The 13,419-nt window shown below is 39.9% G+C and overlaps 1 protein-coding gene across 1 annotated transcript in view; it reads right to left on the bottom strand.

Moving 5' to 3' along the window:
* Positions 1 to 13,212, bottom strand: part of KCNB2 (potassium voltage-gated channel subfamily B member 2) — a 313,898-nt gene extending 300,686 nt beyond the window's left edge. The window contains exon 1 of the mRNA XM_008150337.3: positions 12,634 to 13,212. Within this exon, the coding sequence (XP_008148559.2) occupies positions 12,634 to 13,212 (579 nt within the window). The remainder of the gene's footprint in view (positions 1 to 12,633) is intronic.
* Between the last annotated feature and the right edge of the window lie 207 nt (positions 13,213 to 13,419).

The following is a 13,419-nucleotide window of genomic DNA, read 5'->3' as shown; positions in this document are numbered from 1 at the left end:
TTAGTGGGAAATGGAAGCGTGGTGGCTGGCATCAGAGTTCAAGCTTCTGAAGGTGCTTTCATCCATTTGCTGAGTTCAAGATGGGGACCATTGAGGCTGGAATTTATAATTGGTTGCTGTCTGCATGACAGCAAGGGGGCACTGTAGTAAGATGATTACAGACATGAACCAAAGTCTTCAGTGGATATTGGATAGTGACAGGAATACTGGACAATGAGGATAAAGGAATGATAAGCACACTGGACAGGAAGAATTGTGGGAAATCCAAGCTTTGGAGAGACTGGGTACAAATCCCAGTATGCCACACTGAGAGGGACAATAGACACAAATGTGATATTTCTGGTGTCACCCCTCTAACCTGTAAAATGGGATTAATGATGTCTTTCTCAAAGGGCGATAGAAAGTAGCAGGAGGCCAACTATGGCCCCTGGGCCAGACCCAGTGGCTGTCAGTCATACTGGAATCCAGCTATACCCATTGGTTTATGTGTTGTCTATGGCTGTGTTCACCCTACAACAGCAGAGCTGAGTAGTTGTGACAGTGACATTATGGCCCACAGAGCTGAAAATACTTACTAAAACATTTACAAAATATTTACTAAAATATTTACAGAAAACATTTGCCAACCTATCTTGTAAAGGGTCAATATGAAAATCCCAAATTCAACGGATGTCACACGGCAGACGTTCAATATTAATTCTTTCCCTCGTGCTCTTTGAAGAAGGTCATACCACTTATAGAAAGGACAAGAAAATGTGCCCCTTACTTCATGACTCAGAACTGCAGGGAACAAGGTTCATTTTTTTCCAGGTTGTGAAGGATGCAGTCTTGCTTGAAAAGAATTGATCTCAGAATTAGAAGACAGAGTAAGAACTAGGAAGTTACACCTGCACCTCACAGAGGACTTTGAAAAACAGAATCTAACTGAGCCTTGTGAAAAGCATCAGTTACTGGATTAGGTATCAATTAACCACAGTCTCCTCCCCCAGAGTCATATTTCTGCTAGAAACAGAAGGCTCTGGGGGTAGTGACAACTATTATGAGAGATTGGAAAGCAAAACCAGTTTAACTGGCACAGCCAGAGCTCATGGATTCGGGGTGAATTTGGGATGGGTGAAGAACCAGATGTTTTCAAATGGAAAGGAAAAGTGCTATTTGGATACTGGTTTGAGAGTCTTGAATAAAACAGTCTACCCATTCGTAGATTCTAATGCTTTGGGATAAAGAAAAAAATGACTGTTTATAAATTAAAGATAAAATAAAATCCAGATCTTTTAGGTTTATTTACCTTCTCTAATTTGCACGCTTCACTACATTCAATTTCACGAAATTTTATTAGATAGATATCTTCTCATGAAAAGATTTATAACTAGGATAAACACAAATGTGAAATCCAGTTGGGGCCAAAAAAATTCAATGGGCAATCAATAGTTGCTCATGTACAGCATGGTGATAGCATGGAGTTAGTAATACTGTAATGCATATTTAAAAGTTGCTAAGAGAACAGATCTTAAAAGTTCTCCAATGAAGAAAAAAAATGTTTTGTAACTATGTATGATAATGGATTCTAACTACACTTATTGTAGTGATCATTTTGCAATGTATACAAATATTGAATCATGATGTTGTACACTTGAAACGAATATAAGGTTGTATGTCAATTATACCTCAATAAAAATATAGTTGTTCAATGAAGTGTAACCAAAACACCCCCCTCCCCCCTTGCTGAGGATGGGACAGGAGCACTGCATGTGAAGCAGGCAGTAGGACAGGGTTTCTTCTGCATCCTCTGGAAGGGCTGATCCAGGTGAAGGAGCTGAAAGCAGGTGTGGAGAGAAGAACAGGAGAAAGTGAGCCTCCTCAGAAGAGAGCAGAGCAGAAAAGAGCTTGAAGAAGTGATAAAAGCATTTCTTCATTTGGGCTGAGCTACGATGAGAAAGGCATTTTCAAAGTACCCACTGGTGTCGATATAGTGCCTTAAGGAGCCATTTCTGTACTAAAACTATCCCATGAGGCTGCCCCATCACAGCCAGGACAGAAGGTCCGATAAACAGCAAGAGCCCTGTCATCTAACCTCCAGACTCAATCTTAGGTATACGCATCCACGGGCTGCAGGAGAGACCAGTTCATCAACGCCACGGCATATGCTCGATAACTTCACTAAGGTAACCACAGACCCAAAGCAATTTCTTCTATTGTAATATAACATTTCTTTCCTTAAGCACATATATTGTTCAAATATAACTATCAGAATGTTTTGCTACCCTTTAAGCCACCTCAAGCATAATTTATATGCAAAACTTTGAAAAAAAGTATGTGTGATTAGCACTTTGTAAACACTCCATGCAATTTAAAATATTTATAATAGCTCATGAGCTAGATATGAGTTTGAAAAATTAAGACCAGTGCTTACAACAGATTTCTACTTCAGATTTTAACATTATTCACAATGCAATTACTTTACTTATATAATGTAATTAATTTTCACACCTGCAGAATTCATTCAAGAAATATAATAAAATGTGCTAGTTTTTATTTACATAGCAAATATGTAATAGCGAATTCATGTTTTACTGGATTCTAGCCTACTATTTCATACCTTCTTTCATTCATCATAGTTCATTTCATCTGTGGCATAGCAAATTATCACCTTTTGAAAAACAATATTGCCTACCAATGTTTTTCTGCCTCTAAACGAAAAAATGCATTGAAATGGAACAAGCTGCTCACCTTAAGGATATTACGCAGGGCCTTTTGCTAGTCTCCCAAAATGGAAATTTCCGTTGTATCAATGAAATAACCCTAAATTATCACAGCACAAATCTGTTGCTATACTTCACAGATAGTGGCACTGAGTTATTTTTAAATTCACCCAAATTCTGGTTGAAACTACATGCTCGGACACCAATGTTCAAGTTAGGTAGCTCCACACAAACTGTTGCCAGAGATGATGTAAGTCTAAGAATTAAACTAAAAATTTGAATGTTTTACTTAAAAAATCACGGTGGGGGTGAGTGGGTGGGTGGAGAGAGATTAACCAAAGAACTTACATGCATATATGCACAACCCCTGGACACGGACAATAGTGTGGTGGAGGCCTGGGGTGGGGGGAATGGGTGCAGCTTGTAGGGGGTCAATGAGGGAAAAGGGGGACATTTGTAATACTTTCAACAATAAAGATAAATTGTAAAAATCTAATTTGAGGCACACATTTGGTTGAGGATACAATTTAGATGACACCAGTTAGACAACGGCACGTCAGTAGTCAAAGCTGCACTATATTAGCTATATTAGTGATCGGAAGGCTGGGAGCTCTTTGAGTCATGTGCAAACATCCTGACGTTGGTTTTGGTAAAGGACACCACAACTGAGCAACCCCATTTGGAGCTGGGCGGATTACTCGGCTGTCCTTGGCATTGCTGTGGCGTAGGCTAGAGAAGCTATTTAAAGTGGCATTCAACACCTGTGGTTGTGTCAGGAGTGACTCAACAAGACATAAGTAAAAGCATGAAATCCAGGGTGGCAATGACCTCTAGCATCCTGAAACAAAACCCTGGGAGACGAATGAAAATACTTCTTCCTGCTATTTTTGTAGCAGTGGAGCATTTTCTAGGGACTTCATGCCTGATCAGGTTATCACAAGTTTACGTATATTCTGAATGAGCTGTCTTATTTGGATGACAAAATTGCATTGAGTCTGTTACCAAATACAGGTTGAAGTATATTGCTTTTTTGTGCAGGTCGGTTATTATAATATAGCATGCTCTAAATGGAGTAGTGTGTATGAGTAACATGCATCTCTCTCTCTCTCTCTCTCTCTCTCTCTCTCTCTCTCTCTCTCTCTCTCTCTCTCTCTCTCTCTCTCTCTCTCTCTCTCTCTCTCTCCTCTCTCTCTCCCTTACACATATGTACTTACACACACAGAGAGAAGAACAGAGTTAGTTCAGATACCACTCAGTGAGGGCTGCTGCTGCCTGGTTCGCATCCCCACCAGACATGGAAACTTGACTACAAATACTATTAGTTGGATTTATCTACTTCAGGCACCTGTCTTTCAAATAAAGCTTTATAAAGATATTAAAAGGGATGATTTAAGGCCAAAAATAATCCATTCATTTTATGCACTAGCAAAGGAGTTAATGTAAACACAGATATATACAAAGCCCAAACTACATATACATTGGTGCAAATCTGGTATAGTTCTGAGGTTAGCTTTTAGTGCCTCCTGGAAAAGTTTTAGAGGGATGACAGCAAACATCTTCCTCTTCTACTTTTCCATTACCTGTCTCTGTGCCGGCCACTACACTTCTCTCTTCCAACTGGTCCATGTCCAGCTTCTTTATTCTAGATCAGTTATCTCTGTGTATCAAGGCTGACCTACCAATTAATTGCAAAGAAGTCTTGGTCCCTCGAATCCTTCAAAGTTCTGATTGTAAACTATGAAGTTATCTTCAACTATATTCCAGGAGATATGGGGAAAGAGGAAGTTGGGTGAAGGGCTGAATGTTGCTGAGAGGCACAGGAAGTACAGCTTGCCTCCCATGTCCACATGGGGAACATGCTGGCTGTCACAGCCCGGGGCCTCTATCCTCTCTGTCCCTCTGCAGAGAAGGATTAGGATGAATGACCACCAGGCTGTTGGTGGGCAAGAATGATTTCCAGGCTGACTGCTACCTTAAGAAAGCATACCTCATTCAGCCTGGCTGGTGTGGTTCAGTGATTGAGCGTCAACCCATGGCCCAGGAGGTCACGGTTCGATTCCTGGTCAGGGCACATGCCAGGGTTTCGGGCTCGATCCCCAGGAGGGGGTGTGCAGGAGGCAGCAGATTGATGATTCTCTCTTATCATTGATATTTCTCTCTCCCTCTCCCTTCCCCTCTGAAATCAATAAAAAGTAAAGTAATATCATTAAAAGATTCTCTTACTTTTAGCATATCTAAATGGGATATTTTTAATGACGGATGTATCCTGAGAGCTTCACCAATCTCTACCATATCATATAATCTCCCCTATAAAGTACAGGAACTTTTACTGAAAGTTGGTATATGTGTCAATAAGGAGAAAAAAAACCAAAATGGTTTAGGCTAACACCAGTGGGTAGCCATCTAGGCTCACTCACTATTAAAACCACCAACTCTTACAGAACAACCTTACATTAGCAGAATTCAGAATTATGTCTCAGCACATTACAGATCCTTAACTGTCAGGGAACTCCAGGGTTATTCTCAAATTCAGTGAAATCTCCACTGCTAAATCAATGCAAAAAAAAAAAAAAATCTGTTGTAATCCAAGGTGACTTTGTGAATTATTTATTAGCGGCTGGAGTTTTTTTTTTTTTTTTTTTTTTCAGTATAATCATGTTTTGATCAAAAACGAATTTTTATTCCAGCAATTCTTTTAGAATCAACCCTTTAAATTATTTAGAAAATGTCCTTCTTCATCAGAATGGTCACTTCACAAGGATATACAAACTGAATCTCCATGTTAAAAATGATCTTATCTGGGGTCAGTTAATAGTTTTCACTAAGGCCAGAGAGTTAAATTTTTCTAATACAAACACATCTTTTGTTTATGAATTTTAACTCAATTTTAAATTATAAGATTGTTGTTTTTAATTAAAAGCATTCAAAACATTTTTTTTAGAAAATGAAGCATTCCCTCATATTGCTATGACAATTTAAAATATATTTCTTCTAGTTCTTGTTTTTGCTTTGAATTCTTTTACTGTCATTTTATTTGATTATTAATGTAAATATTTTTAGTGAGTTGCCTCTTTTGGAACAAAGTGGAAGTGTAGAGGAATAAAAAAATAAATGGAATGACCCAATGCATATAATATTTAACATTCAATAAATATTCAATATTTTATGTCATATTTAATATTCTACAAAACTGGCTAATTTGACATTCCATAACAAACAATTTTGTATTGATAGGTTCTCTGGAAAGAGATTATATCATTTAATTCTACATGACAAGTTTTTTTCTGCAAAATATAAAAGCACTAGTAAAAAGAAAAAAAATCAGTGACATTCGAAATTGCATCTTCTCAAGTTCAGTTCCAATACAACTAACTGCTATATTACCTGAACCACATCACAATGCTGGTAGCTATAAGGGTGTCCTGATGTTCTCAGACATGCTGGTGGAAAGTTAAGTAGTAACAATGTACATAAATGTGGATAAGGCAATGATGAGCCATCTCCCTGAATAATCAAAGCAGTTGCATGACTGTACTTTCATGCAATTATTACAAGAAAATTTCAGGACGAAATTCCTCCACTCAACAACATAAATGTTTAACAGTCAATAATATTTGGAAGCTACTGAGATCAAGGTACCCACACACACCATGGGCATTTTCTTACAAACTGTTAGCATTTGGAAAGTATTTGTTTTCTTAAAAAAAAAAGAAATGGGGGGGGGGAGTTAATGATAAGAACACTTAATCTAAAACATTATTCAAACCCTTGTAGAGTCTTCCAAAGTGGAGAGTGTTAAATATTGTGACCGTTTCTTCATAATACTGATGCTTACCTAAAATACATCATTCACTTTATCAAGTGTCTCACTCGAAATAAAGAAAACAAATCTGTTAATAACCCAAGCAGTGTACATGGATTTTCAAGAACAGAGTATGTCAATACTGCCAATGTACTCTGTTTTGTGATAACATTAGAGAACGTAGGTTTTTTTTTTATTACTTTGAAAATGATAACAACTTATTGAGATGTAAAAATCCAACATGAAGGGAATGTGAATGTCTTCTTTTAATATTAATGGTTTTTCAACACAGATGGAAAAATGGCTTGAAATTTAAGGCCGGCCCTCTTCAGATGTAACCAAGAATCAAAGAGGAAATGCAAAGTGCATGGTTCTTGGGCAGTTTCTTTTTTCTTTTCTTTTTTCAAAAAATTTCACATGCAAGGTGATCATATAGTTTATTGTTCAAAGTGGGACACTTTCCAAGAGTGAAAGGAGATACTGTGAATAATGAGTCTACGACAAAAGGCACTGGCCAGGAAAGCCGGACCGATGGCACCCCACCTAAGAGGCCGTGCAAGGTGAGCTTTCATTAGTTTCTTCCTCTTCCCTTACCTTCCCTCTCTGATCAAAGGAGGCCAAGTAGACAGAATGGTGCATTTTCAGGCGTCTTTTTGGGGAAATCAGAGAAGCACAGATCTAGAAATAGGATCACAGGAGCTAAAGAATAGAATATTTGAGATATTTTAATCAAATCCCAATGTTTTCTATTTTATCTGTTTTATTTTTTTAATACCTAATTTATTCCAGGCTTTTAACCAATTTATCTGCATAGATTATATGTTTTAGAAAGGAGAAAAGAACGTATCTCCAAGCTGAATCTTCACAGACTGGCCCTTTAAGCTATGCCCTGTGAGCACCTGTGGAATATTTTACCATGCTTCATGTTATGGGAAGAGCACAAACAACCTAAACGGTACAGCTGGGATGCAGACAGGAAGGAGCAGGGCGGGAAAAGTGAACAGCACAGGAACAGCATGATGGGCACACTAACAAGGCCACCGCAAGCCTAGACAAGAACCTGAGTGCCACTCAGCCCGAGGTGCCTCTATGGGGGGAGATTTCGGTGAGCACATCAGCTCATTTTCTGGAGCCCATTCACGGTTCTAATGACTACTGTTATTATCAGTACGAAAGTCATCAGAAAGCTAAACTGGGCAGTGTTGTTTGCTTGACTGTGTGGTGTATGTATATATGTACAACATGTGACAAATTCTGTTCTTGGACTGAAAGGAAATCACTTACGGCTCTGTTCCAATACCTTTCTTTTTTCATTCAAAGCATTAGAAGAACTGACCCACACACTATAAATAGAATGAGAATGTTATGTATTCTTTCCCCCTTGGTGAGTATACAGGAGTTCTTGTTTTATTTGGATTCATTTTCATTTTACTATTTCTGTGACTTGAAAGGCAGACACTCTAATTTGGTTAGAAGAGGAAGTATGGTCCTCAAGGACTTACCACCAGCGGGGCACCCAAGCAGGCACCTCCCCTGGGAGACTCACACTGCTGAGCTCTGGCTCTCCAGGAAGCGGGAGTTCCAGGGGCAGAGTCCTACCTTTGCCACCACTGGCTTCCCTCTTGATCTGAAGATGACGAAGGTCTCCCACCCTTCCCATGCTTGCTTCAGGTGCTGCACTGGGCCACGTCAATGGTTATGGCCATGAGGGTGTGTGTGGAGGTAATGAGCCAGAGGCGGAAACACAGTCATCTCCCCCCCACCAGGCCCCCCACTCCCCACGGCCCCACTCTAGGCAGTTTCCATAGAATGCTACTGCCAAGGAAGTAAATTGATTCGTGTCGGGAGGGCTGAAGAGATTTGTAGCCCTCCAAACTCCACCCTACCTGGCAAATATTATTCCTTAGTGTTTAGTCTTTCCCTTTAGGGAGAATTTAAATTTAATTTAAATTTTCTTCTCAGGGGGCCATTAATGAAAAAAGATTGAGAGATAATTCTCTATCAATCATTTTCCCTCTCCTGCGCTAGGGAGAGGACAGGAAAGGATGGAGGGACAAAGAATGGGGGAAAATGTAAGAAGATGAGGGAAGAGTCCTCAGGTAATAGTGGTAGCTGTGAATAAAGAGGGAAGTTGGGGAGAGGGAATCAGATAATAAAGTGCCCCCACTCAGCCCTGGACCCTGGCCACCAGGGATGGCCGATGGCTCTCACTGTACTGGTTCGGACTGGGCAGATTTTGCTTCATGTGGTGCTTATCCCATAGAGCTGCTGACAGTCCAGCTTCGTGGCCTGACACTTGCGATGGGCCTCTTGGCTGGCATTGTCCCAACACCATGTCCACCTACTTGTCTGGGTTCCTCACTGGATTGGCTTGAAGAACTGGTTGGTTGACTTCCTTTGTTCTTGACCTTCTTCAGAGATGCAGAGTGAGGGTGCCGCATGACACTGAGGAGTCTAGCCCCTTTCAGCTAGCAGGCGGGCTGTGCTCTTCCTGGTGGCTCTCTCCTCGCAGAGGCTGATAATACCACATTTCATGGCACCCAGTGCCTGACACGCTTTCCAACACCCGGAGGCCTGATGTCGCTGTGGCAATATTTACAGACAGTTTCTGTAGTTGCTTTGGAAAGAGGCCAACAAAAAAGGGGAAAATGTGTCCGATCCAGAGGCTGACTAAATTGCCCCAGGTTGGAAGGACATACAGGGTCAAGTCCAATTCCAGCTCACTGCCCAGGAAACTGGCTGCCGGGTAAGCCCATCTCCTGCCCTTGCATGTTCCCAGGAAAGGTATCCCAGAGCCAACAATGGCACGTCATGGCAACCCTGCGATCTGTGCCAGCCCAGTGTAAACTCTGTGCACTGCCTCTCCATGAGGGTTGTACCTACAGTACACACACACATGCAGTCCCAAGGATTGAAGATCCAAGTCTATCTATCACACAGAGATAAACTTATGTCGCACTGCCAGACCATACCACACCATAGAAAATTATACACTAACAGTTTCTATTAGCCCTGTCATTATTTTGTAAAAAATATAATTACATTCCACGGTACTTTGTGTATGTGTAAAAATGTTATTTTGTTTAATGCAGTCATTTCTAATACCCTGAACTTTAAACTCTGTTTTAGCATTTTTTTTTTAGTTACTAATATGCCAGAAAGTTCAATCCATAGAAGTGACATCAAGAAGCATGTTCTGTAAGAGCCAAATTGTTATTGTCAAAGATCACAGCTAAAGCCAGAGGATGACAGATCAATGGGCCCTGCAGTAACTTTGGGTATCACAGTGGATGCACAGAGCGTGGCTGAAGAATTATTGCTTAATTGATTACAGAGTATTCATTCCATGTTAGTGAATAGCTATTTTATCCTATTGTGGAATATTTCATAGAAAACATGACGTTTTTCCTTCTATGCTAGGGAATTGGCAAGTAATCTCATAACTTTTATTCTTTATTACAGGGATATTATAGATAAATTATAAAATATAGACAAACCAAAAGAAAAATAAACAAATCTTTTCAAGGATATGAAATCCTTGTTTAAGTTAAAAGGATATATTTTTAAATTCTGGAGAGAAGGGAGTGTCTTTCTGCCTGTATTTTAATGTCTGCAGTGCACAGAGAACATTCTATATATATTCAACCAAATTACCAAACTGAATGAACAATAATTGAAAAGGCAAAGTAAACAATATTCTCCTCCAATCTTATCTCCTAAGCAAGTTAGGAAAATACAGAGATTACAAGTATCCCAACACAAGAGCTTCATAAGCATAAAATCCTAATGTGGCCATATAATTAACAGTAAGGGCTAGAGTATCATCCCACTGCAGCTTTAACAAAATGATTATTTCAATTGTTCCTAAGTTGTAAAAATACTATTCGTACAAACCTTGCATTAGCACCCCCACCACCAAGGATTATTCTGTAGAAATACCAAGTTATGGACTTGAGAAGAATACAGGAAAAGGTAGCGGTTCAGAGAAGGCACCACACAGAGCTGTTTTCAAAAGGTTCCAAGCCTCAGACAAATGAACAATGCCTTCACTAAGCGCCATATAATCAAATGTAAAGAATTTCCACACTATTTCACCATTCAAACTGAGAGGAAAATGCAGACACTCAAACACACACACACACAGACCCTTTAAGAAAATTTAGTGAAGACTCTACTTAGGTTAGCAAAGATTTGCTTAGTGCGATTAATAATTTGGAAACAAATTTATTATTTATAACTGCATAAAAATTTCCAACCCAGTGGCCTTAGCTGCTGTGTGTAGTTTGAGAGTAGATGTCTTCTCTGTGCATACATAATTTGAAGGAAGTTTAAGCAATCTGTCTGATAACAGGGGCATATAATAATATATTGTAATAACCCATTCTCAACATTACCATCTTAGATATTAAGAGAAGGCTGCTGCTTCTAAAATTTGGAGATTTAATGAAATGCCCCATTTGGGAAAGAAAGTTATTGACCCTATTCCATCTTTACTAGAAATTCTTCAGAAAAAAATATGTGTATATTTAAAAAATTTTCTATAGCAGTACTTAATTTTAGATATGTGTTAATAATGCTGTTATAAGCAAATAAACTGCATTAAACTTTCAAGTTTTCTTTGATTTAGCGGCATATTTTCACATATTTGGCTAACTCCCTCTGGAACAGTTGGTGGAATGATGATTTATCCCTCAATTGCCTAAAGACTTGAAAGAATTAATTTAACACCCCAAATACTCCCTTAAATCCAGAGTTTATCTCATTCATCTTCAAAATTCACTCCATATTTTTAGGAGTAACTCAAGTACATAACTAAGCATTTTAAATTGGAAAGAGCAGTAACCTTCAAACCAAACCCTACAGATATAGTACATCTATTTCTTTCTACCAGGGAAACAAATGATTCATAACAAACTTTCCATTTGCCGCAAAATGCACATTTCCTCATTAGGTATGACAGAAATACAGTTTATTTCATTTAGTAAAGTAAAATGCCTTTAGAAGTCAACAAGATGCAAAACCAGACAAGTCAAATGAGAAATTTTATGGTCATCTAGTTCCATTATTTATATGTCGCAGGTTATCATGTGAAATCCTAATTTCCAGTCAAAAGGTGCATACAGAATATTATAGTTTTTATTATTTACTGCTTATAAAAAAGGATAATTGAAGAAACTGTAAGTAATTTAAATAACTCATATGAGGACATACTCTTTTCTTTATTCCATATTCTATTTTCATACAAAATATCAATACTATATTTCTGTAGCTGAAGATGAGTCGTTTGATTTTTTACTCATAATTTATATTGCAATGTAAAACTAAATATATGGGATAAAAATCAGTGTAAATAAAATTAGATAAACAGAAGCATGCAGTTGAATTAAATACTGACATTACTGGCAAAAACCAACAACACATTTACTCTGAGATTTGGATGTATGCAGGCACAGTGGAAACATATGGATTTCCCTTCATTTTTGGCAAACACTTTATGAACTCTGAGATACCTCAATTGTGGAAAGAATTGTACCCCAACAGTCAGAAACATCATTGTCAGAGTAGACTCACAAGGAGAGGTCAATGGGTGCATCTGGACATTGACTCATGCCTTACACGGCTTAATAAGACAGACCTTAGACCTTGGCTGATGTGAGGGGCCGCCAGCCCTCTGAGCCACACGTCCTCTCCTTCCCTGCACTTCTAGAGAACCAGGCCAGGAGGCACCTCCTCCATGTTCAAAGACAACACCTCGCCTTTCCTCAGGATGGAGCCCAGGCCCCAGCTTCTGCAAGACTCCCTGCCTGACGGATCTGAGCTAGTGATTTCTCCTCGACCTCCAAGTCATCAACACACAGAGCAGGGAAACCAGACTCCTCCATTCCCTGTTGCCCAGACTGTTCCGACATAGTAACATCTATGAAAGAGTAACACCATTTGATGACATTACACAGCCAGAATAATGCTACGTGACTAAATAAGATTTCGGAAAGAATTCCTCACCGTCTCTGTAGCCGTGTTTCGTTCTGCCTTACCAAGACATCGCCAGGGAAGAAAAGCACTCCCTCTGGAATGCAGGCGGCACCTTTCCTGACCGCACACCGCAAAGCAACGCCACGCTTTCCTTACCTTTGCAGCCACCGAGGAGTTGGGTTTCTCCAGCAAGTCCCACAGCTTCTTCCTTTTCTCGGGGCAGCAGGTGTTATCGAATTCTTCTCCCTCCCGCTCTCGCATGGTCTCGGCCTCACGCCTCAGTTCCTCATTCATTTGCTCTTTCTTTTGGTGATACCGGGCTTGGCAACAGGACTCTAGGTAGATCTCATCAATGCCCCAGTAATCTAGCTCCTGGCCGAAGGAGAGAGCACACATTTCTTCCATCATATGCAGTTTCCCTGTCCGGTAGAAATTCAAAATGGAAGTGAAGGCGCCTGGATGCCGATCAAAGAAGTACTCATTTTCGTTCAGGTTGTAGTCATCGCACACCTCCAGGAGGCTCTCGTGCGTGTTGCAGTCTCGCAGCTTCCCCAGGCGTGTCCTGGGCAGTCGGTCCAACGTTCTCCACAGAACCTCGTGGTTCAGGCCCCCCACGTTGATTTTGACTCTCCGTGAACACGTTTTGCTCCGGACGATGTCCACAGGTTCTGGCGGAAGAGAGAGTGTTGACCTTGAAGTCTTCCTGTTTAATCCCGGGGGAGCCTTTTCTGCCATTTTGAACTGAACACAGCTGTGGAGTCAGAGTCTTCAACACAATGAGCCGTGGAAGGTCAGCTAAAGTGACATCCCTCGGAGGCAGGCATTTCCATGGCCACACTGGAAAAAAACCAACAACGATCTGGTTACTTGTACTTTTCCTAAAGCATGTTCTCTTCTATGGGATCACTCTGTTATTATGCACAACAAGGAGGTATATTGTTA

The sequence above is a fragment of the Eptesicus fuscus genome, chromosome 19 (assembly GCF_027574615.1).
Source record: "Eptesicus fuscus isolate TK198812 chromosome 19, DD_ASM_mEF_20220401, whole genome shotgun sequence".
NCBI lineage: Eukaryota > Metazoa > Chordata > Mammalia > Chiroptera > Vespertilionidae > Eptesicus > Eptesicus fuscus.
Note: the sequence above shows the minus strand (reverse complement) of the source record. Positions and strands in the feature narration are given on the sequence as shown.